Source organism: Carassius gibelio, chromosome B23, assembly GCF_023724105.1.
Source record: "Carassius gibelio isolate Cgi1373 ecotype wild population from Czech Republic chromosome B23, carGib1.2-hapl.c, whole genome shotgun sequence".
NCBI lineage: Eukaryota > Metazoa > Chordata > Actinopteri > Cypriniformes > Cyprinidae > Carassius > Carassius gibelio.
Genome location: NC_068418.1, coordinates 14,147,266 through 14,172,943, shown reverse-complemented (window position 1 = coordinate 14,172,943; position 25,678 = coordinate 14,147,266). Strand labels below are relative to the sequence as shown.

General features: G+C 36.7%; 3 protein-coding genes across 7 annotated transcripts in view; all 3 read left to right on the top strand.

Moving 5' to 3' along the window:
* Positions 1-17,919, top strand: part of atp2b3b (ATPase plasma membrane Ca2+ transporting 3b) — a 62,014-nt gene extending 44,095 nt beyond the window's left edge. For 3 of the 5 annotated variants that reach the window (XM_052593574.1, XM_052593575.1, XM_052593576.1), the window contains exons 20-22: positions 704-886; positions 4,376-4,529; positions 13,572-13,746. In XM_052593574.1, coding sequence (XP_052449534.1) covers positions 704-886; positions 4,376-4,529; positions 13,572-13,597 — 363 coding nt within the window. In that variant the 3' untranslated portion in view covers positions 13,598-13,746. Of the gene's footprint in view, positions 1-703; positions 887-4,375; positions 4,530-13,571 lie in introns of all 5 variants that reach the window. The other 2 variants (XM_052593577.1, XM_052593578.1) reach the window with 2 other exon arrangements.
* A 234-nt stretch (positions 17,920-18,153) lies between these two features.
* On the top strand, positions 18,154-20,918 carry si:dkey-93l1.9 (uncharacterized protein LOC562339 homolog). Its single transcript, XM_052593573.1, has 4 exons — positions 18,154-18,928; positions 20,009-20,237; positions 20,315-20,444; positions 20,568-20,918. Exons 1-4 carry the CDS (start codon positions 18,887-18,889, stop codon positions 20,629-20,631), a joined length of 465 nt encoding a protein of 154 aa, XP_052449533.1. The 5' UTR covers positions 18,154-18,886; the 3' UTR covers positions 20,632-20,918.
* Positions 20,919-21,256: 338 nt separating this feature from the next.
* haus7 (HAUS augmin-like complex, subunit 7) lies at positions 21,257-24,803 on the top strand. The gene is made up of 10 exons (XM_052593235.1): positions 21,257-21,422; positions 21,806-21,921; positions 22,032-22,099; positions 22,570-22,631; positions 22,806-22,888; positions 23,011-23,223; positions 23,301-23,406; positions 23,491-23,706; positions 24,159-24,270; positions 24,353-24,803. Exons 1-10 carry the CDS (start codon positions 21,366-21,368, stop codon positions 24,457-24,459), a joined length of 1,140 nt encoding a protein of 379 aa, XP_052449195.1. The 5' UTR covers positions 21,257-21,365; the 3' UTR covers positions 24,460-24,803.
* Positions 24,804-25,678: the final 875 nt, after the last annotated feature.

The following is a 25,678-nucleotide window of genomic DNA, read 5'->3' as shown; positions in this document are numbered from 1 at the left end:
CATTTTTCAGTTTTGTCTTGCAACAATGTTATCTTGCTGCTACCAATTCTGACAGCTCAGTGTTATCTTTGTAGGACAGAGTTTTGAAAAAAAGGGGTGTGGCTTATTCTACAGCTAAATCTGATAGAATGGGAGTACTTTAAATTAGAAGGGGCGTCTATGTGTTTGGCTGTAAAATATGGTTTTCTCAGACTTGATAGAGCTGAACAATAACTTTGCAGATATTAATTGTGACTGATTGTGACCGATAATAATTGAATTTTCTAATACTTAAATTCATCTTAAGCCTGATATAAAAAAGTAGACTATTTTGTCTAAATAAATGAATAATATAACACTGAAACCAAAAATGAGTTAAGTGTTTTCATACATCAAATTTGAATTGTACAGGATGAAAAATAGGAAAAGTGCATACATACGTAAATATATCTAATAGGCTACTGTTCAAATATTTTCAACATACTTTTCAAAATATTACCTTTTCTAAGCTTTTAATGTTACTCAAGCTCAAGAGTTTTAGTAATGGGGGTGTGTCTAATTCAGTTTCAGTCAGATCCAGATTTGTAGCATTTAAAAAAAGATGAGATACAGTATCTACATATGTTTGCCCATGTATTGTATAAACTGTATATCCAGCACTGCTCATCATCCTACAGTATCAGTCATTCAACTCCTCTTAAACCTATTCTTATTTTGATCTCAGTTGATCGCGACTGTGCCCACTAGTCACCTGAAGTGTCTGAAGGAGGCTGGCCATGGGACAGGCACCGACGACATGACGGAGGATGAGCTGGCTGAGGATGAGGAGGAGATAGACCACGCTGAGAGGGAGCTACGCAGGGGGCAGATCCTCTGGTTTAGAGGCCTTAACCGTATCCAGACTCAGGTGCTGTGCATGAGACCCCTTACATCTGAACAATCAATCCCTATGTAGAGCTCTAGTCACCTAAGATGGTTTCCACAGACAGTAGAACATATGTCTCCTCAAAGAATGCTCTTTTGCTTTTCCTTTCGTTTCCTCCTCTTCTCTCCTAGCTCTCTCTCTAGACCCTCTCTGAATCACCAACATTAGTTCATCCTTGCCTTCTTCCTCTTCTCTTTCCTTTTCTCCTTCTCTCTGTCTCTGCTTCCCACTGTTGGGACCCTTCACTAAATGCGTATAGATTTCCCCCAGCAAGAATCTATAACATTCCCTCCCCACTTCCCGTGCTGAGAGCTCTGTTTTGTTACTCTATTATGTAACTCGAGTCGTTTAAAGTCCTAATTTATTGCTCAGTAACTCATTTGGCTCAGAGTCACAGCACAGAATCGTTCGCAGCCCGGCGTGCTGCACGGGGCTTGAGAATGATGCTCCTCAGACTCGATAGAGCGCAAAAGATTTGATTTGACTCTGGGGATGCACCACTATTAAAGATCTGGTTGATATGATAAGCTGCTAATTATTTTTATGTTATGGTTGTTTGTATTAAATTATGTCTATTTTGTTTAAGATTAAAAAAAAATCTCAAATCAGTTCATTTTAAATGCTAAATGTGAATTTCATATTGTACATTATAATTTACAGTATGAAATTAGGGGTTCAGAAGTTTGGGGTCTTTTAAGTCTTTAATGTTTACCAAGGCTACATTTATTTGACGTTTATTTGATCATAATAGAGTAAAAACAGCACAATTGTCAAAAAACATTATTATCATTATTCTATTTTAGCTAATTTTAAATTGTAACTTATTGCTGTGATTGCAAAGCTGAATTTTCAGCATCATTAATCTGGATCCTTCGCCATCACCTGAACAATTAATACTAACACTTACCTGTTAGGTAAGTATTCTATTCTATTCTATTCTATTCTATTCTATTCTGTTTAAAAAACCTTGCTATGCGCACTGTGCTAGACTAACTGAGACTTGTCACAGCACATTTATATTGTGGGTCTCTGCTTTGGATAAAAGCATCTGCTAAATGACTAAATGTAAACTTTCAGAAATCATTCTGATATGCTGATTTGATGCTTAAGAAACAATTATTATTATCAATGTTGAAAACATTTGTGCTGCTTAATATTTTTGCAAAAATTGATATATTTGTATATCTTTGATGAATAAAAAGTTCAAAAGAATAGCATATAGCTGAAAGGGAGATATTTTGACATTTCAACTTTACTGCCACTTTCATCAATTTAATTTGTTTTTGCTGAATAATAAAATAATTAATTTATTTCAGGAAAAGAAACTGACCCCAAACTTTTGAACAGTAATATTTCTGCTGAAACAATAAGATAAACTTCTAATATCTACTGAAAGAGTACTGATTTATAGTGCATCCCTATCTTAATCATCAAGGCTTGTGATATTATCATAAATGTGCCTACTTTCGTTACAGTAAGGTGGAAAGAATATATTAGAATTAGTTCTTCTTTTGATTTGATCTGTATATATAATCAACCAAATGTGTATAATACTATCTTTATATTATACTATGCTTCTCTGTCCATTTTCTGTTCAATATCTCCCTACAGTTTTCAACTCCGCTCACAGGTTTTTTTTACAAATTATTCTTGAAGTAGCTTGATTTGAGTCCAATGCTAAATTAATTTCCCTAAGTAGAACTGAATTCTTTCTTATGCTAATCGTAGTTCTCGTTTCGGACTCCATCCGTGACTTCAAGTGAGATTTTCTCTCTTTATGTGTTTTAGTTTGCCTATAATTGTTGTGTTCTTGCTCCTTAAATTGTGCTAGAAGAAACTTAATAGTGTCTTTGTGGAAAGATGTTGTGTGGTGCACTTGTGAGTTGTTAGTATTATTTTTGCTTCCTGAGCAGAACTGCACTAGGTACATATATGATATTAAAGGTCAGCAGGCGTAGAGGAAGGTGGGTCGTGTTGCCTGTTGTTTCATGGCACTGTAACTTAAGAAAGAGCTTTTATAACAGAACGCTCTCAAAGCACATGCATGATGCAGCACTCACTCTTTTGGCCATGTTCCTGCCAATATACACCATCAGTGAGCAGACTTGATGGGATAGTAGAGCATTATATAGACATTTTTTTTTAATTTGGAGTGCCGGTATGGATTGCCGAAGTGCTTGTGAAGCTCCTTACAAGGTTTCCATCGATTCCCTCGACACTGAGTAGGCAAAACACGACACACATTATAGCGGCTGGCCTCATATCATCAGTCAAGCCTAATCTAATCATGGCTGTTATCCTGCGTGACTACTGAGGAGAGCACCTCCATTTCTCAGTGTTGTGTTTTTGACACAGGGTACTTGCAGATTAATTATCGATGAGGTCTTCTGCAAGACATTTGCATATTCTTACGGCATTTCCCATTTGAGTTTGGCCTGGTTTAACTTGTTCATAAGGGCTGCATGTAAAATTGATTCAGCGCACAAAGTGAGTTTTGGAGAAGTGAAACATTTGGGGTGGTGTGGTCGCAGAGGCATCCATTTGTTGTTTTAGCTTTAGTAATGTTCAGTGAAATTATCATGTGCATATTTGATCTTTTAACAAAGCCTTATGAAAACAAAAGAATACCGCAGTGACATCTGCACCATATTTCTGGAAAAACAGAAGAGAATCCTGATAAATTAACCTACAATGCAGCATGTTTCTTTAAGTGCAATGCCTTTTGCAACCAGTTGAGTGAATATGAAATTCAGGACTATATATATATTTTTTTTTAGAAAATGACTGAATAGTGGAAATGATATGATAGGTCTTAGTGGTCAGCGATTAGACTGAGCAAGTTATTACATTCTGATAAATGATTATAAAGACTTTTATTTCCTTTGTTATACTATGCACCATTAAATCATTCTTAATAAGACCCAGACCATGATGTACTAAGAAAGTAAACTGAGTCAATTATTATTTCATCATAACTTTCAGTTTGATCCTGGTGGCAGTCCTTACAGGGCTAGTTTACCCAAAAATGAAAATCATGTCATCGTTTGCTCAGCCTCAAGTTATGTATAATTTTTTTCTTCTGTGGAACCCAAAACGGACTTCCATAGTGACCCTGTCTGTGAAGCCCCAAAAAGGACAGAAACAAGTAACAACTTTGTGTGAGGAAGGAATAAACTGAACAAGAAATAAACTGTTTTTCATATTAAAAAAAAAAAAACAGTAAATGGATTTAGAACGACATGAGGAAGAATAAATAATGACAGAATTATTATTTTTGTGTCAACTATCCTTTTAATGTCTAAAGATGTACCCCTTGGTACACAATTGCAACATAGCTTTGTTTTCTCCTACCGGGTGAAGTATCACAAGCATATTTTCTCCTCTCTCTGCTCCCTCCTTCTTGCTCTTTCTCTCTTGCTCTTTTTTTGCTCCGAAGTGTGTGTATGATGTGGTTCTCTCTCTCTCCTGCAGATGGAGGTAGTGAGTACGTTCAAGAGAAGTGGTTCGTTTCAGGGTGCAGTGAGACGTCGATCCTCAGTGCTCAGCCAGCTCCATGACGTAACCAATATTTCTACCCCCACTCATGTAGTTCTCTCCACTGCCAATGCAAGCGTCGCTCCCGGGAGTGAGTTCCCTGCTTTCCCTACCTGTGTCAGACACAACACTCACACACTCAGAAACACTCTTACAAACACACACACACACACACATGCTCCAAGCATTCCTCAACACCCCAGCGTGTGTGCCGTGGTACTTCTGTTCTGTATTTGAAACCTTCTCTGTGGTCGTCTCTCTGTGATTGAGTGGCTCTTTGTAAGATGGCCTGTCTGGCTTTGACTGATCCTCAATGAGCCGCTGTTTGTGTCTCCTCCCCGAGTCCCTCCTCTTCTTCTCTCGATTTCTGTGTGCTGTCTTGCTGTGTCGGGCCTTTTCTCTTGTCGTTGGGTTCTTCTTTGTTGTCTGAAGGTGTTGGTTTTATTTTCCAATCCCTGTTTCTCGATAAGCCATTCTCTGTCTTCTCTCTGTCCAATACCTAAACCTATTACCTACAACAGAATGCGTACAAAACAGCTTTAGTGTTAGGTGTGTGGCAGAAAATATATTTGTGTGTTTTTTTTTATGCTGAAGTGGTTGCTTTTTGAGCAAATGGAATTGCAAAGCATATGATAGATCAGATTTCATAAACATGAACCATTGGTAAATTGAACAGATTGTCCCCACCTTTTGGACAAATCACGCTACAGATTACTCATTTATAGTCGTCTATAAAAAAAGACACACTTCAGCTTTAAAATGAATAGCATACTCTTAATGATTTGTTATATACATTTGGACAACAGAATATATCATATAATACATTGCTATTAAAATATCATACACAACATGACTTTGATGTATAGTAAATAATTTTATAATTGCTTGAAATACTTAAAGAATTGCTTTTAAAATTTGTTTATTTAAAAAAAAAAGAAGGTATGACTGTATGTTGCAAGAAGAACCTGTATTAAAACCTGAATGAAGTCCAAAAATCCACAGAGAGAATACAGAGAGAGAGCAATTATTTTCCAAGAGGCTTCTGTCGTCAAGCGTGGTTTGCTAAAAAGATGAGGTTTTACAGTAAGCAGAGGTACTAAGTGTGCTGCACTGATGGCTTTTGAGCCTTTAAAGGGGTAAACCTTCGAGTATAAGCCCTATAATGTTCTTCTCCCTCTGATAGTTCTCTCTCTCTCTCTCTCTCTCTCTCTCTCTTTCATTCTCTTTCCCTCTGTTACTTTTTTCCAGATAATTCATCTTGTAATTTCCATCGTGAGACTGTGTGAAAGCATCCTCTAATGTCTCTGTGCTACTGACTGCATCTCCCTTCCACAGATCCTTTTTCTCTGTCCCATGGTTCACATGGTTCATGGCTAAAATCTATTATTACCTGTCTCCTGTTCTCTCCTCTGTAGGCATCTTCTAAACTCTTCATAACTAACAGTCTTTCATTTTCTATTAAAAGTTGTCCATTAGAAAATGTCTAGATATAATTCTTTAAAGGAATCGAAACAAGGGTTCAAAACTAGTTCAGCTCTATTGATAACATCTTTGCCGTGCTGTTGAAAATAACATCAGCTTGTCTGTCAGTTTACAAAAACAAGCAAAGATAATAGATGCTGTCAGTTGAGGCCATTCCAAACCTGTGTGACTTTTTTTTGTCTGTGGGACATGAAATAAGATGCTTTAAAGAATGTTCATGCTGCTCTTCCGTACAATTACAGTGGATGGTGACCAAGTATATAGACCACACTATATTTAAACAGTTTTGTGAGAGGAACAGACTAGGGCTGGGATAAACTATTATTTTTTAAACTATTAAACTAGCGATTATGTTTTTGATGCATCGATTAATCTAACGATTAATTTTTCAGACCGATTCGATTTCGATTATCTCTCCATTAATTGACTACTAACAATTTATACATGTTGATTTACATATCTGAATGAAAAAAACATGAATTCCTTAACATTGCAATATATGTTTATTGCTCTTAAAACTACAAAATAAAAGACTGACTTAAGAATGCATTACTTTGCACTTGTATAGAGATAGCATTCAATAAAACCTTGAAGCCTAGAAAACACATAGCTTACTGAAACAAGCTTACTGAACACATAGGGCCTAGCTTACTGAAAAAAAAATATCTTCTTACAGATGAAAATAACTTGATGTCTAGCATTCAATAAAAAAGGTCACCCAAAATACTTGTTTAGAGCAAGAATACAGTAACCAATGTAAACTTGAGGGCTTTAAGCTAATACAGAGAGTGCTTTTCCAAAAAAAAAAAAAAATAATTTAAATTAACAGTGGGAGCCAGCAGCCTGTCATGGAGAAAAAAAATGTCCGAATGCTCCACGTGAAACTTTGGCGTTCCGCCCTTTTTCTATAGTGTCTAATGATTTTGGTTAATATGCACGAGGGAGAGAGAGAGAGAGAGAACAAGACAGCGCTCATGTAGTTTGAAGACTGTGAGTGCGCGAGCGCGCTTGAAACTTTGGTGTTTCTCCCTTTTTCTATCGTGTTTAATGATTTTGATTAATATGCACAAGGGAGAGAGAGAGCAAGAAGCGCTCGTGTTGTTTGAAGACTGTGAGTGCGCGCTCAGCCGGTGCTCTCTCTCTCTACGCATCCTGTCAGGCTCAGCAGTCATTCTATTCTACATCACTCACTGATCAAATAAGGCTTTGACAGCCGCCAAAAAAAAAGATCAATGCAGAAAAACCCCTGGATTGGTTATATAACGTTGGACAGAATGTTGATCCGGCCATCGCGTATATTCAGCGCACATAAGGTAAATGTTTTGCAAATGTTTTTTAGAGAAATAAAAACAGGTCGACAAATCGATGCGCATATTTTGCTTCGACATATTTTTTGCGTCGACGTCATCGATGACCTCGCCGCGTTGTCCCAGCCCTAGAACAGACCAATATTTAAGCTGTAATACACTGAAAATATTGAAGTCCTTCTATTTGTGGTCACCATTCACTTTCATTGATGGAAGTTTGGGCTTGGACTTTGGATTTGGGTATAAATATCTGCTTTCATGTTCCACCGAAGAAATAATGTCATGCAGGTTTGGAACAACATAAGGGTGAATAATAATAATAATTATAATTTGGGTGAACTATTCTTTAAACTTGTTTTGTAGGCAGAATAGTGCTTTAATACACCCTGATAGTATTTCATTCCTGAATTTAAGATTGTGTACCGTATTTTTCGGACAATTAGTAACACCTAAGTATAAGTCGCATCAGTCCAAAAATACGTCATGACGAGGAAAAAAAAAACATATATAAGTCGCACTGGACTATAAGTCGCATTTATTTAGAACCAAGAACCAAGAGAAAACATTACCATCTCCAGCCACGAGAGGGCGCTCTATGTTTTCAGTGTAGGCTACAGGAGCACTGAGCAGCATAGAGCGCCCTCTCGCAGCTGTAGACGGTAATGTTTTCTCTTGGTTCATTTCTCTTGGTTCATGTCAAATTAATTTTGATAAATAAGTCGCACCTGACTATAAGTCGTAGAACCAGCCAAACTATGAAAAAAAGTGCGACTTTTAGTACGGAAAATACGGTATTATACGTTTTCTTTTCTGAGAATAGTGGATTAACTACATTTTTTTTCAGTTCTTAAAGATTTTTTTTTCCTAGCTATTTCTCCATCTTTGTGATGTTTTTTTTTTCTTCTTTTCTCCAGGCTAGAAATGTTTAATTATGTTAATTACTAACATGTATCATTCTCCTTGATGTGCTTCATGTGTATCTGTACATTTTTCATCACACTTTGTCACATTGTGTTTGCGGACTTGTGCTTATGTGGGTGAAATATGCCACTCTACTCACTCTAATCTTCTTTTTCAGCCCTATACACATAATTTTTGTTGTTTTTTCTCACGCTGAATTTTCTTTGGCTTTGACTGAGATTTACAATCATTAATAACATCATTCTGTCAACCTCATGTTAGAATTCAGACTACAGAAACATTTAGTAGATCTTAGTGTGTTGATATCTTTGCCTAAATGTAGTATTTTTATTCATTTATGATGTATGTATTTATACATCATCTGTCCGTATCTTTGAAAATCATTTCATGCCCGCGATGTAGCTCTTCAGAGAAGAAAGCACTATATTTAGATCAATCATTCATCACAGCTCGTATTTTTTTCCTCACAGCAGTCTCACAAGCAAATGTTTGTTTAAAAATATTTGACAGATCTACGGATCAAGTTTGTTTTCATTTTAGGTTTTGTAAGATGGGTGCGCATTGTAACCCAGAGGTTGAGAGGAGACGCAGTGCTGCCTCTGATAGATTCATGTTTATCTCACTCATTTGCTCAAACATTTGTCTTGTGCGGTTATGGTTCACTGCTCAACACAGATGCGCCATATCAGTAAAAGACAGTCAGTGGGATATATTTTCTCAAAGAGGAAAGGTCTAAGTGACGCTAATTTATTATAAAGTTTTCCTAGCTTTGATTACCACCATCTGATAAAAATAATCATATTCATAGTCTGTGTCACTGTGCGAATTCTGCCATCAGATTATACAGTGCATTTAAAAAAATGCATTACTAAATGCATAATATTGTATCATTTTAAAAAGATCACCATAGTTAAATTATTCAAGATGCAAATATGTGAGATATGTGAGATAAATCACAAATTATGGCAAAGAATATCAAAGCAAAATACACACATTGCTGCAATTAAAAACAACTCCTTTAAAAAAATTTAATAATTTATCATTTGAGTTGCATTAATTGTATTAATAGAGCACAATCTTAAATTCACTACATGAAGAGCATTGCACTGTATAATTTTCAGCATTTACAGTCATTTCTAAATATAAATTATGTCAAATTAAAGACAGCTGTTAGATATATTGATAATTCACTCTTAATTTTGACCAGCTTCTTTATTTACCCATTTTAAAGAGTGAAAATAGGTCCATGTCCAGCGATTACCCTTTAACAGTCATAATGCATAAACCTTTTTGAATGCATTCATACCAATTCAACATGAAATCATTATTTCATCACTGCTTTGTTAACTACTTCCTCTCCTTTCCTGCATCTTATCACTTTGTCTGCTTCAAGTCTTTCTGTGTAGCTCTATTTTCATTTCAGACATCTTTGGGAAATATTTGTTGAGTAAAGAAGTCTTTTTTTGGTTTTAATGATAATTTTTTTCCATCAAGCTTTTTTTCTTTGAAGGACAGCGTGGGGGAGACAGTGGATAGTAATCTGGCATGCAAACTTTCAAAACAAAGAGGGAAAGAAATCTCAGTCAGTTTTAAACAAACACACATTTCCCAAAAGTGGGCGATATACTCGAATGTTTACCTGTATCCATGCAAAAAAAAAAAAAAAAAAAACTGAAAGAAAGAAGCTTAAAGAACAAAAATGAAAACAAACAGTTCCCAATTCAGATTTGCATGTCTTTTTCTCAACAAACAGGCTCTTTGGAAAAACAGATAAGCACTTAACCAAATGCTTGACAGTCCCTTCCTGTTTGTTTGTTTTGTCTCTTCTAAATTCTTTCTTGGTAATTTTAGCTTCTTTTCCTTTGCTGGGTGAGTGTTGAAGTGAAGGTTGGGATGGGCGGCACCGGCCTGTGGCCACAGCAAAGGATTGCGCTCTCAAATCTCCTTCCTTCTGAATATATACACACACATGAGACGCGTGTGTATATGTGCTCCAGCTGCATTTGAGTTACTCTTACAGCATGAGCCTGACTGCTTACCATCACGCATTCAAGTTTTTTGAGTTTGACCTTGACTTTCATTGTTTCTGTTCCTGTAACACGTCAACGAGACAGCTGCACTTGAATGAGCATTTTGCTTTCTGATCGGTTCCCATGCTCCTTCTTCTTTTCTCTGCATATAGACTGAGGCAGATCTCATCAGCACTCTTCAGCTCTTCTTCTCTGTGTCTCATCTGCACTCGACTGCTCTGCTGCATGCCAAAAGATGCTCGCACTCTCTCTATCTCTCTCACTGAATGTGCTTTTCCACACCTCTTTAAACATTCATAACTGAATCTGACATTCGGACAGTAATCCAGAATAGTATCCCTTACTGATATAAAAAAAAACAAAGTAAAAAAAACAACAACTCAAATCAGATCCAGACCTGTGATACTGTACAAAGGTGTGATCTATTTATGCTGATAAAGTGACTTTTGCAGAAAGCAGAGATGCTGTGACCTTGTTTATTGTGCCTGCTCTGTTCTTGTCAGTGTGATAGTGCTTGTTAAGGTCTCCTGTCACAGCGGTTGGTGTCATGTAATCAATGGCCCAGTGCCAGGAAGTGACTAGTCATCATCATCCGTTTAGATGATGTCTCTGGAAATTTGATAATTTATCCTCTGGCAGTCAATGTAATCTGAGCCTGTGGAGTAATTTATCACAGGCCTACAGGGGCAGACGCACATCTGTAGATCATTTGCATGTGTTTCTTCAAATACACTTTTAAATCATAGTTGATAAAAAAAAATAAAAAAATAAAAAAAGCTTAAAACCTTTTTAATATGTAGGTCACAATAAAACTGAAAAACCCCTTAATTACATTTCAACATTTTTATTGTGAATTTTTTTTTTACACAAATTACTGTTCCTTGTTTGTGCCATAATTTAGCTGCTATATATATATATATATATATATTGTATTTTTATTTTGATATGTGCATTTCTGTAAATAATGAGAGAATTCTTATTCCTTATGATTTATGTATGTCTGTTGCTGGAAAATTGTTATTAGTACAATTGAAGATAAATTATAATAGTTAAAATGTAAGAAGCCTTCTAACGGGGTTTCTTTCTTTCTTTCTTTTTTCTGGAAGTGCCCATAATTGAAGAAACACACGTTTTATATTATTTTTATTATTATTATTATTAAATGGAATTTCCATTTCCAGTAAATCATAACAGTAGATTGGAATAAAACTCATTCTGCTGATCAGGGAGAAATATAAATCCATTGATTAGATTACAGATCCTCTGATATTTAACACCTCAGCTACAGTATATCTTCATAGATCATGACCTATTTTCACTCATTGGCATTAACTGGCATCATTGGCTGATGGCGTCATTATGCATGTTGTCTCCATTGCTTCTGTTATGATATCACAATCATATTACTAGAGTGCCACTGCTTCCTTGTTAACACACTTTTGAATGCTGCTAGTATACTTGAGGATTATGTCATAACTCCTCCAAGAACAGCATACCCCAGGTCCCCCAGTCATGCATCTGTGTATTCATAACATCCCCTGTGCTTAGCACCGTGTTGCAGATTCTTACCCACTGTTTCTTCCATTAGCTGTGTGTCTATGTGTGTATCAAGACATCCTGCCTTATGTTTCTCCTTCTCTTTGTGTCACTACTTCAATTTTCACCACTGATAAGTCAATATACACACATGGCATATATTTTGTATTGGCTTTTTGTTTGGTACTTTGTGCTTCCATTAATCTGTTAGTTTTAGGCCTGGTCTGTTTTCTGTTTTGAGTTTATGAGAATGTTCATCACCTTTAATTTGGTTTTATTTTGTTTGTCATCTGTCTTTCTTTGAGAAACGCTTAAGATCTGGTTGTGCAGCTTTAGTATAAAGTCCATGTTTATAGGTATTCTAGAATATAAAAACTGAATGTGCATTGTGTAATTTCTGCAGCATAAAACCTAAAACACAAGTGCAATCTGTTTGTCTGAGCAGCCCATAATTGGCTTACGCAATGACCAGGGGCATTATTAATGCATGGTGGATTACCAAAGGAAAGTAAATATTACCATTAGAAACCAGTAAAACAATGTCTATAGTGTTTTTGTAATGATTTCCCAACCTATTAAGCAATATTATATCATATATGCAAGAATGTTGAATATTTACACCAGTAAAGAATGACATAATTGCAAGTATGGTATTATTTTAATTTAACATTTCACTAAAACAAAGTTCAAACATTAGGGGTAATTTAGATTTCAAACAGAATATTGTCAGTTACTTTGCCTATTTTTGGTCCACCAATAGTTCCAGATGAAGCCATAGCAGAATTAACTGATGTCTTTAAGGAACAAAACGTAGCGCTTATTCATTCCCAAATGAATCAGTGATTTAATTAATTGATGTCAAATGGAGTATACTTCGAAAGGTTACATATTCTGCAGTAAATATATTGTAAACGTTTGCATCAAAACTAAAGTACACAGTTTCAGTTTTGACAATTTAGCATATGCGTAAAAACTGAAACAAACTTTGGGTGTAAGCATTTGCATTAAAACTAAAGTATACTTTGGGATTTAGATTTGGGCCAAAACTGAAACATACTTTGGGTTTAAGCATTCACAATAAAACTGAAGTATACTTTGGGTTTAAGCGTTCATATAATATTAAAACTAAAGCATTCTGTACTTTGGGCTTAAGCTTTTGCATCAAAACTGAAGTATATTTTGGGTTTAAGCTTTCACAATAAAACTGAAGCATACTTCTGGCTTGTGCATTTGCAACAAAACTGCAGCATACATTGGGTTTTAGCTTTCAGATTAAAAATGAAGCATACTTTGGGCTTAAGCGTTCACATTAAAACTAAAGCATTCTGTACTTTGGGCTTAAGCGTTCACATTAAAACTAAAGCATTCTGTACTTTGGGCTTAAGCGTTCACATTAAAACTGAAGCATAATTTGGGCTTAAGCATTTGCATCAACACTAAAGTATACTTTGTGTTTAAAAATTCACATTAAATCTGAAGCATACTTTAGGTTTAAGCGTTCACACTAAAACTGAAGCATGTAATGGGCTCAAGAATTTGCAACAAAAACTTTTGCGCAATTCTTGTTTTTTGTGACTAGAAATTTCACATTGCACCTTCAAGTACCAAAATAAAATTATTACTATACCCTAATAAAAAAAAAAGACAGACAGATTCAGTTAGTGCAACCTAATCTTGAGCTGTCTGTACATTGTAAGGCATGTTCAGAACAGGTTCTACAGTGATTCAGATCTTTTCTATCACACATGTACTGAGAGATTTCTTTGCTCCCACTCTCCTCTGTCTCAATCCTCTTCCTGTCCTCACTTCTCCCACTCTGTTTTCTCTCTGTGCCTCGTCCCCTCTCTTCACGTGTAGATGCGGGTGGTGAAAGCGTTCCGTAGCTCCCTTTATGACGGAATCGAGAAACCCGCGTCCAGGAATTCCATCCACAACTTCATGGCGCACCCCGAGTTTCTCATCAACGACTTCATCCACAACATCCCGCTGATCGACGACACCGACATTGACGACGAATCGGAGTGGTCGAGACACAACCAGCACTTGCATCCGGCCTTCCGAAAGCCCCCTCCTCCTCCGGTCCAGCATCCGCAGCGTTCCCACCCCCGTCCCTACCGGCAGTACAGCCTCCCCGTCACACCTAACCGTAACAATAATGCCATTGAGAGCGACGTCTACCACCTGAACCTCCCCACAGGCCCAGACGGGCACTGGACAACCCCCTCTCAACAGCTGTACCCTCTCCTTGCCCTGGAGACCTCTCTATGACTGACCACGCTCAAGAGGATAAGACCTTAAGAACTCTGAGGATGCGGACCTGTGTGGGTCAGGCTGGTGGGGGAGGCTCCTACGGACATGTTGTAGGTGGTTTACCCCCAACACTAAGACCAATCATTTGCCCACTACCACCATCCACCGAAAGCACTTTCACTCCTCATGTCTCAACAACAGCCCCACAGACACCTCTCCTCTCACCGTGGGGAGAGGAGGCCAGTCTGCTGCATGTCTGTGGTTCCTTTGGACAGACCTGAGAAGGTGAGGAATCCAGACCCGATGGATTTTATCGGCTCTTTAGTGCTGGTGACTATTGACCTCTCATAATGCAAAGGAATATGTTCCCTACAGGTGGAGTAGGGGTCCATTCACTTTACTTTTTATCGGTGTTACTAAACTCAATATTATTATTATTATCATGTGTGACTTCTTACTATCGCCACCATCATCCTGAGTGCTCGGATTATCATTGCGATATCACAGAAAACGACTTGTATTACTCTGAGTGCTTTATGGATTAGCTTTAAAACATTTTATTTATTGATTGATGTATTATTTATTTATTTATTCATTCATTTATTTATTGTGATCACCCAGATCTTCTTTCATTTTCACTTTGTCTATCTCTCTCTCTCTATGTGTCTGTGTGTGTTGTGTCTGTCCTAAAAGCATAAAAAAAAATCTAGAAAAAGAAGTACTAACAAAGCAAAGATAATATTAATTTGAAGCTTAGATTAAGTCAATTATAATGTGTCTGCTGATAACAAAAAGAAGACAAAAACGTCGCCGCACCATTTTAACGAGCATTGTTTGCAGCATTTTATGTAAATGAAAAAAAAAGAAGTATTATTTTTGGGTAATTTTTAGCTTCATTCTAAGGGAGAATTAAACTGAAATCATGCTCATGATATTTTAAACATTTATGCAACATGTTCATGTTAAGAATATACTACAGGGTAGAGGATTTGGGCAATCCCATCACAGCAATTCAGTGATCGTGGGTGGGATTTCAGTGGTTTTCCATCTCAGCAATGGCAATCAGCCTTACGACAAAATGGCCTTGTTAATATGTTATACCTTGTTCAAAGTAGCTGAAATTGGATTTAAAGGATTTCAGTGGGTTTGCCCAGACTCGACATTTAATGGTGTCTTATATTTCTTTCACATAAAAGCCATTACAATTCATGTTGTGCAGATGACACCAACAAATGCATCAACCCTTTAAACATGTTCAAATAATTCTACTCAGTACATGCATACCTGCTGGCCCTTTAAATACATTCGCACTCACACTTGCTTTCCTCATGTACTGTATGTGAAATATTTATCAGATTATGAATATCTGCAGACTGTGGTCACCAGGGTAGGGAATCCATCATATACTGCCACACCATAGTAAAAAAAAAAAAAAAGATGAAAGATACTAAAGATGGACAATCCGTGAGGGTATCATTACTTTTGCACAATATCAGGGTTCACCGTGGACTTTGATACACACACTGTCTGGCTATTGTTCTATATTTTAGCATTTCAGAACAAGTAATCCCTATTATATACTGTATGTAAAGACATGCATGATTCTCCATGTCAGATGATAGTGTGTTTGATTCAGTTACATTCCATTGACGTTCCACTGATCAGTTGTACCATTTGAGGGTTGCCTCCTGTTATACCCCATAATCGTCTAGAATGGTATCGTTATTATGATACCACTTCAGTCGATGCATTGCAACTTATTACAATCATTTCGGGGAATGAGACTGGCACTTATGCAACAGACTGCCCTGCCCACAGCTCTGTGAAATACGCTTCATGTACATATGGATCTTGAAGAAAAAAAAACCTTTATCTGTATAGAATACTTTTCTAGATTGTCCAGTTCAAAGAAACTGGCGAATATTGAAAGCAGACAATGCAAGCATGAATGTCACTAGATCATGTCATTGCATTGGTCGGTCGTGTCTTTGTGGAGCATGTTGATATCATATTGCTTGCTTTACACCTTCATTGTTTGACTTCACTTTTGTCTGTTGATGCTTCACTGTGGCTCTTAAGTGGTTGGAGGACACGCGTTTCTCCTTCCAGCGCATCTGTGCTGTCATTAATGTGCTATAATCCATGCTGATGTTCTCCTCCTGATACTCTGCCCTGTCTGTGGCGTGGAGCCTGGAGGTGGAGCAGTGTCGCACTGCCAATCTGACTACTTGTTATAGTATGCCAAAAAACACATTGCCTGAAATGGGTTGACTTGTTCTACGACTAGCAGATAGTTTTGTCGTTGGATCTTTAAATGGAAACCCATTTTTAAAGGAATATTCTGGGCTCAGTCACTGCTTTTGTTTAAGAAAAATCCAAAATCTGGAGGATACGGAAAGGCTTGCTATGAAAGTGAATGGGGCCAATCTGTGAACATTAAAATACTCATTGTTTCAATAGTATAGCCAGAAGATGCAAAGCGTATGAATGATGATGTGACACCATAAAACCCTAAAATGATTGTAAAAATGATTGTTTTAACAGTTTTAAAGGTTAAATATACATTTTTACAATAGAATTAATCAAATTCAATGTTTACGATTATAATTGTCACATTTTTTCTTTTAAATCCTTCAACAACCATTCAGTTTCATTGAAGGTGCTACATCGCAACCTTAATATTTGCAACTTAATTTATTATCAACAATTGCCTCGCATTTTCTTTTATACATTTTAATTTAAAAGTATATCTTGTGGTAATCAACATAATGTCACAAATGCTTCACATGCATTGAACTCGGAATATTCCTTCAAGCAAAACTGTGTTCTATCTGCATGAGTGTGTCCGACCTTTCTCCGGGTTCGATCGGGCTCAGACAGTTCCAGTGGAGTCTCTAGTGTTGAGAGCGCTGGCAGGTCTCATGGGCTGAACCCATTTAAAGGCCCACACACAGTCAGCAGGCCAAAGTGGTGGTCAGGGAGGATAGGTCACTGAACCTGCTATACCATAATAAAGAAACATTTCCTAACCTTATCTTATCCTCAGCAAAGCTTAACTACCAAAATAGGCCTCAAGCTATGCTCGTCTCTTAATCATTTCTAAATCTAACAACTATATATAAGACGTATACCCCAATCATTGAACTCTCCAGACAGATATTTTTCACAGTGGCATATGTATGGTATCCCTCCGCTCCACCACAACAGACAGCCACTTCATCAAGACTCCTGATAGAGTGACATATATATATATATATATATATATATATATATATATATATATATATATATATATATATATATATATTAGAAAATAAATAATCCAAAATCTCCTTCATCTGCCTTCATTTTGTTTCATTCTGTTGTAGAAAATGCAAGGTAAGGTGAAAAAAAGTAAATAATATACTATATTTAATATAAAGGTTATAAATTATTGTACAACTGCACCATTACTGTACATTTTGCCAAAATGTGCACATGTGCGTCTTTTGTTTACGATTTAAGATTACGTTTTTTTTTTGCTTTACTCTATTGTCTCTTCTAATTTCTTTCTTATTTTACTTTTTTGTAAAGAATTACAATTGAACAGCTTGTACATTATTATGATTACTATTATTATGACTATTATTATGATTATTATTATTATTGTCTTTTTCCATCAGTGCTCTTTTAGCCGATGGGGGGAAAAACAGTTGCACATTATCCTGAAAATACACTTACTGCTCTACAATGGAAAAAAGGAAAAAAAAAAAATTAAACTATGAAATATATTAATAATTACCTGCCTGTTACTTAAGAGAAAAAAAGTATCTATCTAAGATGAAAGAACACAGCTGTATACTGTAGACTAAACTGTATGGAAATCTAAGAATTTAATGGGAAAATAAGTCAACACTTTTTGTCTGTATAAAAAATCAAATCAAAGTATTCTACAATAATAACTTTGACCAGTGTCTGTGGTTGTGTTTTATTGTGTGCTTGTGATTATTTCTTCTGCTTGATGACACAGCTTCACAAACTGCCAGAATCTTTTTTGGAAAGATAAAGTCATTCTGGTTATCATTTTGGGATGGGCAACACTTTTGCTTCACATTTTGGCAAACTTTGTATTCTGTAAATAGTTTGTTCTGGTTCTCATTGCAGGTTACTCTGGCCAGGAGCTGGCCACTTAGACAGGACGAGAACGTGACTTACATTTTAAGGGATTAACTACCATTTTTCCATTACATTTATCTGAATTAAATGATACCAATGGGAGACAAGGTTAATGTAACTGTCTTGCTGCCCATGATGGAGCTCTGCTTATTAAGCATAATTACTTTATTTGGAGTTGGGATGGTGCTGGGATGCTGGATGAATTGTCATGGAATGAGGTAAGTGAGCATTTCCTGGCTTTGCTGGAGCAAAACATCCTGGGAGGACACAATTCGCATTCATAGTTTGTTTCAAGTCAAATTACTGAGATAATTACAAAAGACAAAATTGTTTTATGTTAAAGGCCTTCCAGTTTTTTTTTGTTATTTGGTAATGGCTTGGTAGATGAGTTATCAAAAAAATATCTAGATGTTTTGTTGTGTCAGTAGAATACATGAGGTGAGTAATCATTGTGTAAACGTGTTGATTTAAAAACCGGTAATTAAAGGAATGCTGACGTAACTGTGCACTACTGAACGAGTCTCTGAACGAATCATAACGACTCTTTATAGTGAAAGTAAACAAAGGATTCGAGTCACTGGGATGAATCAGTCCTCACCACTACTAATACTCTTAACAGCCAGAGCAGAGCTGAAGGTGCAATCAGTTGTTTGTTATGTTTTAGTGTAGAAATCACTAATTTCTCACGCGGTTTTTGTATTAATTCGTGAGCTTCTCGAATGCTTCTTTTAAATTGTCTGATTAGTCAAAGCTAAGCATCCGTCTCTATGGAGGAGAACCAACCTCTTAAAGAACCAGGAACGGTGGAGGTAAAGTTTATATTGATGTTTGATGCTTTTTATTTAAAAAAAAAAAGGGAAAAAGTTTGTACTTTTTTAACGCAAAAAGGATAAAATGGAGACGTGTCGTTTTATTTATCTTAAAGGGATAACTATAGGTGATCATATACTGTAGCCTGATGGTTTATATTCTGTATTATTCGTTCTTATCATTTTGTTTACATGTTTATTGATTAGCCAGCCTATATCCAGTTTTACAAAATATTATAATAAACATATATTGGAGTGCATTAAAAGTTACATGTAAAAGAGGAATTAAACCAGTACTGTTTTTGTAACACTATAAATAGCATATTAGGGAGTGTACTTGTCTGCTCTTACAGAATGAAACATTAGGTTTGAAAGAACTGGAGAACACCCTTCTTCACCACCCAAAACTGCTATGCGGACAGACACACAACTGCAGTCTTACCTTGGGGATGTTATCATTCCCTTATTTTGTATATAACCAGAACAGAGTTGTTATACCCTGTTTAAAATGTATCCATCTCTTGACTATTCAGGAACAAGCTACATGAACTCTTCAAAAGAAATGCAAGATAAGAGAAACAATAAATGATCAAATTGAGGATCTTTGTGAATTATGTTCTTGGGAAATACAAAATGATTATTACACATATGATACAACACTTTTATTTTTTTTAATGAACTTGAACTTATTGGTTTCATAGCACTGACCCTCAAGACTTAGCCCTTAAGACAAACTGTAACCCTCCTGTCTGGGGTCTCAATTACTCAAAAACCTTTGTTGTATTGTATTTGCCGGAAGATTTTTTGTTGTCTAAGCAATATAATCATATGTACGCTCTCAGAAAAAGGGAGAAAAGCTGTTACTGGGATGGTACCTGTATGTTATAGGTAATCATATATAGCTTTAAGGTACAAGAATGGAGCCTTCAGGTGCCAAGGTGTATCTTTTGAAAAGGTACTGCCCAAGTGACAGCTTTTTTACCATTTTACATATATAAAATTAGGAGGGAATAGAAAATATGTTGAATGTTTACAGTGTTCACCAACAGATTTTTGTTAGTAATCTTCACTCCCTGTCAGGCTCCTGGTGCAGGGAGCACACAGCGTCCCTTCAACATGAATCATTACGCTACTAAGAAGAGTGCAGCGCAGAGCATGTTGGATGTGGCTCTTCTGATGGCGAACTCCTCTCAGCTGAAGACAGTGCTGCATTCAGGAGCACAGCACCGCTTCTACGTTCCTCTCATCGCTCTGATCTCACTGTCTATCTCACTGCAGGTCATTGTTGGCCTCCTGCTCATCTTCATTGGTTAGTTATCTCTTTGAAAGTATTCTGCTGTAATTTCATTGATGTAACACTTATGTGTTTTCTCTTGCTCCCTTCAGTGAAGTATGACCTGAATGATGTTAAGAAACAGCCGAGACTTAACACAATGAATGACGCAGCAACTGTGTTTGTGTTCTTTACCGTTCTTATCAACATCTTCGTCACAGCATTGGGATTTGAGACTGGAGGGTGAGCAGAGTAACAGCAAAGCATCATTAGAAAATAGACGTATACTCATTCTTTCCATTATTTTTATAGTTTAGTTAACTGAGGTAGACTGTACTAACTTTACATCTCATCCCCTTGTTTCAGGGGCAGTGTAATATTTGAAACTGCACTCGCTCAGACCAGATCTTTAAACTTCACTGATGATTAAGCTCACATGATTGTATTGGGACTCAACCTGCCTTTCATGTCATCAACGTGTTTTTACCGAACAACTTACTGGACACTATAGGCTTACTCCATAGCATAACAAAAGATCTCATGTGATATTATGTAATGTTTAGCCTGCACATTTAAACAAACTATGAAATTGTCTTTTTCTCAGTTTATGTGGAAGATACCTTTTTACATAAGGGACACAATAGAGAATATAGCAAATTGTTTGTGATTTTTTTATTTTCTTGGTTATTGCATCATTCTAGCAACACTGATGAAAACCTAATTTAAATAAAAACATATTTTTGTCCAACAAATATTTTAGATTCATTTAATCAAGCTGTTTCATACGTACATAAGAAATTCGATTTGTACCAGAAATTTTTTTTTGGGATGTACTGATAAATTTGTTTGCATATGATCTAAAATGAATAATTAAAAGCAGTTAGAGGATGTGTAGAAATATAAACACACATACATCCATACCTGAAATATAAGAAATGAACATCCCACACTGTTTGTTTTACTGAATCACCAAACAAAAGTGCTCAAATCTGTATAATTCTCAATGTAAATATTATAACCCTACTTAGCTAAGCCTGTATAGTAACCTATTGTGGACTGTGTTTCGTTGTAATATGCTAGCGGCCGCCGGGGGTCGCTGTAGCCGCATGCGCTGAATGACGCGGACCCACGCACAGACGCGCACGCGCTGCAGGAATAACAAACATGGCGGGCAATTCAAAAGAGCAGCTGCTGTCTGTTCGAGTTTACAACACCCTTCAGGTAGTTTACACATCTTCATAGACACACCACACACAGAAAATGACACACTCAATCATTTTTCTGATGTTTCGCGAATTCAAAACTCGCTGTGCTGGGTCTGTAGTAACGTTAGTGTTTTTTGGGGTCAGTGAGCTGCTAGTTTGTGTACGTTAACTGTTAAAATCACATAGTTTAAGATATCACTTTTTTCCACAATTCAGGACATCATTTGTGTAATAGAAAAACAATACAGTACTTGATATTATTGCTGGTTTAGTTAACGTTATCGTTTCGTCTGTCAGGCTCAATGAATGCTGCATATGTATCTGTTTAGCGAGCCTGACAAATAATAGAAACCCGAGCAAAGTGTCAGTAAAACACAGTAACTGATTGTTGTCGCTCAGAGTGTGGGCTGTCCTCTGGTGGACGGGCTGTACCTGCGGGAGCCGGACAGTGTGCACGAGCTCCTCTGCTCTCCCTCTTTACACAGGACTGATATCCTCAAGTGGATTTGCGCCAGGTCTGATGCCTAAATGACTATCAAACATGATTAGAATAATGACAAGTTTGTAGTTTGCAGATCTGTGTACTAAAATGCCTTGCTTTGTTTGTGTGTTTGTTTTTACAAAGCATTTGTCCATCCCTAAAGGAGAAGTTTTCCACAATTAAAGCAACTCAGAATGAGGATTTAGTTCAAGGTAATGCCTTGTATGGGTCAAAGACGAAAAGAGGTTTTCAGGCATAAAAACTATACGTTCTAAATTAATTTTAATCTTTAAATGTAGTTTTTTTCTGTTACATAAGAACGTGTCTTGTCAAAATCTTTTTTTTTTCTGAGCATAAAATAATGACTGCGTACATTTTTACCATTATTTAGAACAAGAATCATTTGATGACATTTAATGACTCTTTGTAAGGATTGCTAATTGTATTAAATTAAAACAAATATAAGGATTACTTTTTTCTTTTAGATATTTTAATAAGCACAGGTTAGAATAAGTAAGTTCGGTTTAAAATCTGTTACTCTGATATTTATTTACAAAGATAAGAAGATCCAGCGAAGTCTCTGTCTGCTATTTCAAATTATTATGTTATTTTCATATGCTTATTGTTTAATATATAGTTATATATGTTTATTGTTTTGTTGTGCTTTCTCTCTTGCACACAGAACTCGCACGGTTTGGTTTTGAAATGATGTTATGTAAAGCTAACGACCAGGATTTAATCAAGGTATGAAGTTCTACAATGCTGATCTTTACACTGTCTAGTGCATTTTATGTATCGAGCAGAATAGAGATTCCTCTGAAATGTTTTTGAAAATGTGATCTTTCACGCTGTTGAATACTTCATTAACTTTGGTTAACATATTGAATTAAAGTGTCCTGTTGTGTGTTATATTTCCAGGGTCTTGCACCACCATTACAGCAGCTGAGGTTTCTGGAGCAGCTTCTAATGGTCATTCAAGCAGACTCCTCCATCAACTTTAGGTATCTGACTTTTGCAGCTTTTTGTAACATTGATTTAACTTCATCCTTAATTCCTGCCCTCCGAAGCCCCTGCGATAATTTGCATGTGCTTGTTTCTATTGTGTTTGTTTTGATGGATGTAGGCAGAACTCATCCTCTTGTGATGACAATGTGAGGAACGATGATCTCCTTCAGGAACTAATGTTTCAGGATCACTTACCAGACATGGATGTGCTCCTGAATCCAGTCTGCAACCCGTGGCCTGCACATATCCGTGAACATCTAATACGCACACAGTCAACTCACAAAAAAACGAATGGAAAACAACACAGTAAACCGGGTGATATCATAAACAGGTCTGTATGATTGTTCTGCACCCATGTATGTTTTCTACTGCTGTCTTTAACACAGTTGTTATGTGCTGCTGTTGAAGGAGTGATCAACATTCCCGACTAGGAAGTCATGGAGAAGAAAGCCTGACAGAGGCCATGGCGCTGCTGCAGTCTACACAGAGCACACTAGTCGAGCTCCACAACGAGGTGGGAACATCATGTGCCATTTTTCAGATCTGATATGATGTGTTTGGTTTCCATAATAATAGCATGATTCTCTCTGTTCCTCAGTGTGAGTTCCTGCAGTCACATTCGTCAGGTTCGGCAGCTGTTCTGTCCCCCTGTGCGCTGAAAGTGGCCATCTCAGACATGTCTCAGCTCATGACGGCTTTTGGACACATCTATAAAACAGACTTCAAGGCGTACTGCCAAAGATCCCCTCCGGTCCTCAGTTCTGGTGCTCAAGTGTTTCAGTCTGTACATCAGCTCCTGCACACCTGTAATACGGTAAAGCATCCTTCATCATTTATCTGCAGTAACTTAAAGAGATCGTTCACTCAAAAATGAAAATTTGCTGTTAATTGACTTTTTTTTTTCTTGTATAACAGTAAAGATTTTTTAGTTACTGGTATTTTTTTTTTTAGCTTAGACCATAGTCCTTGGCAATGCGTGAAAAACAAGTCAGTGGTTACAGTCAAAAGAAGTAAAAATCAGGGGACGCTAAATGTAATACAAATGGCTCCTGACAATATATTGAGGTCTTATGAAGCAAAATCTTTGGTCTGTGCATTGGAAACTGAACATTAATACCTGTAATCTATTCTGAATTTGCACAGTTTTTTATGTTTCTAGGTAGAATGCAGTTGTTTTTTAAAAGAATGCCGTTGAAGAGAGTTTTGAATTACATGTCTGGATACTCTCTGGACAGCCGTTTTGTGTATTCTTCTTTTACGTTTCAGGAGCTGGAGGCTCTTATGCAGCTGTATGAGACCTCATCGTCTCTCACACAAACAGTGCGACAGCTGCAGACAGAAGAGCAGTACTGGTCTAAAGGGAAGAAGTGCACACTGCGTGAGTGTTTTCTTGGATTTGAGTGAAACTTTGCGCTCCAACTTCTGAATAATTTGCTTGTTTTTTTTTGTTTGTGTTTTAGCCGAACGGATGGAGGAGCTTAAGAACAGATATGTGGCTTTTCTCTCCCTTTACCAATCTAAGGACCAAGGACTAAGCAGAAATCTACAACCTTCAGCTTGGATTTAATTAGTGAAAGGCATGAGGTGTCAAACATAACCAATCAGACCACTTATTTACATGTTCAGGACTGTTCCCATGCCATGCACTGTCATGCAGATTTATAATAGGAATAAATAACAAACTGCAAGACACTGATCAATAAGCATTCCACTTATAAAATTGCCTTCTAATAGAATACTCCTAAAAAGCTTAAAACTATAATCCTCTTTTTTTACAAAAACCTGTGATTTAGTATATGCTGTAGCAAACACAAGTGTGCCTGTGTTTGATTTGCAATTATACTGTATTGTCGTGACCTGTTTTTTTTGTTGTTTTGTTTTTAAATAAAAACTCACCTTCTAGATACACAAGGTGTTTTTAGTTCATAGATATTTTTAGTTTGTGTTAAGACAACTAAAGCTATTGTCTGTCTGAAACCTCGTCGTCTGTCACACTAACAGTGCACCAGATGCAGACAGACAAGCGTTACTCACTGGTGACACTAATGGTAGGGTCTTTCTCTCAGAGTTCAAAAGCACATCTTTTGGAGAGAGCCAGGAGTTTCAGTCTAAAACACCTCTCAGGCTGAGCTGATATGTTTGCGAGCCCCATTTAAACATTTCTGTTGCTAAACAAAACCCGAAGAAAATGGAGAATCAAGCCTTTAATCAATGCGGAAAGGTAATAGATGTCTGCTTTATTTTTTCTTGTTTGTATGTTTGTTAAATATACTGTAATGTTACAAAAGTATTTTACAGAACAGATCATAACATCTTGTAACTCTCTCTATATAATATATGCTTTATATGAATTAATTTGTTGAATATCTGGTTATGTTTCATTCAAGCAGACTATCCTCAAGACAACATGCCCTCGATAGCACCTAAGTGATGCTCATACTTCTGTTGCAAAGGTCCTTCAGGTGTGTGTACAAGCAATGCTGTGTGAAGTTTCATATTTGCTTAAGCTTGTCATTGATACTGTCCTGTGGAAAGAACTTGACTTGCTTGAGAAAAGGACATCTTTCAGCCTAAACTTGCCACATTTTCTTCCTGCAGAATTTTCACGAGGTGTGTTCATTCACTTTTGTCTTACACTCAATAACTACTTGTTACTTATTTATTTCCTAATTACATGATCTTGAGTGGACAGGGCAATGTAGCGAATTACAGTATTTTCCACTTTACAGAATCTGCAGTAATGTGTCAGATTGTAATGTATTCATGCATTGAATTTAAAATCGTGT

Coding starts and splice junctions, on each gene's coding strand:
- si:dkey-93l1.9 (XM_052593573.1), top strand. CDS start 18,887: ATGGAGGAGAACCAACCTCTTAAAGAACCAGGAACGGTGGAG. Junction 18,929..20,008: donor AAGAACCAGGAACGGTGGAG/GTAAAGTTTATA, acceptor ACTCCCTGTCAG/GCTCCTGGTGCAGGGAGCAC. Junction 20,238..20,314: donor CCTCCTGCTCATCTTCATTG/GTTAGTTATCTC, acceptor TGCTCCCTTCAG/TGAAGTATGACCTGAATGAT.
- haus7 (XM_052593235.1), top strand. CDS start 21,366: ATGGCGGGCAATTCAAAAGAGCAGCTGCTGTCTGTTCGAGTTTACAAC. Junction 21,423..21,805: donor GAGTTTACAACACCCTTCAG/GTAGTTTACACA, acceptor GTTGTCGCTCAG/AGTGTGGGCTGTCCTCTGGT. Junction 22,632..22,805: donor ACGACCAGGATTTAATCAAG/GTATGAAGTTCT, acceptor TTATATTTCCAG/GGTCTTGCACCACCATTACA.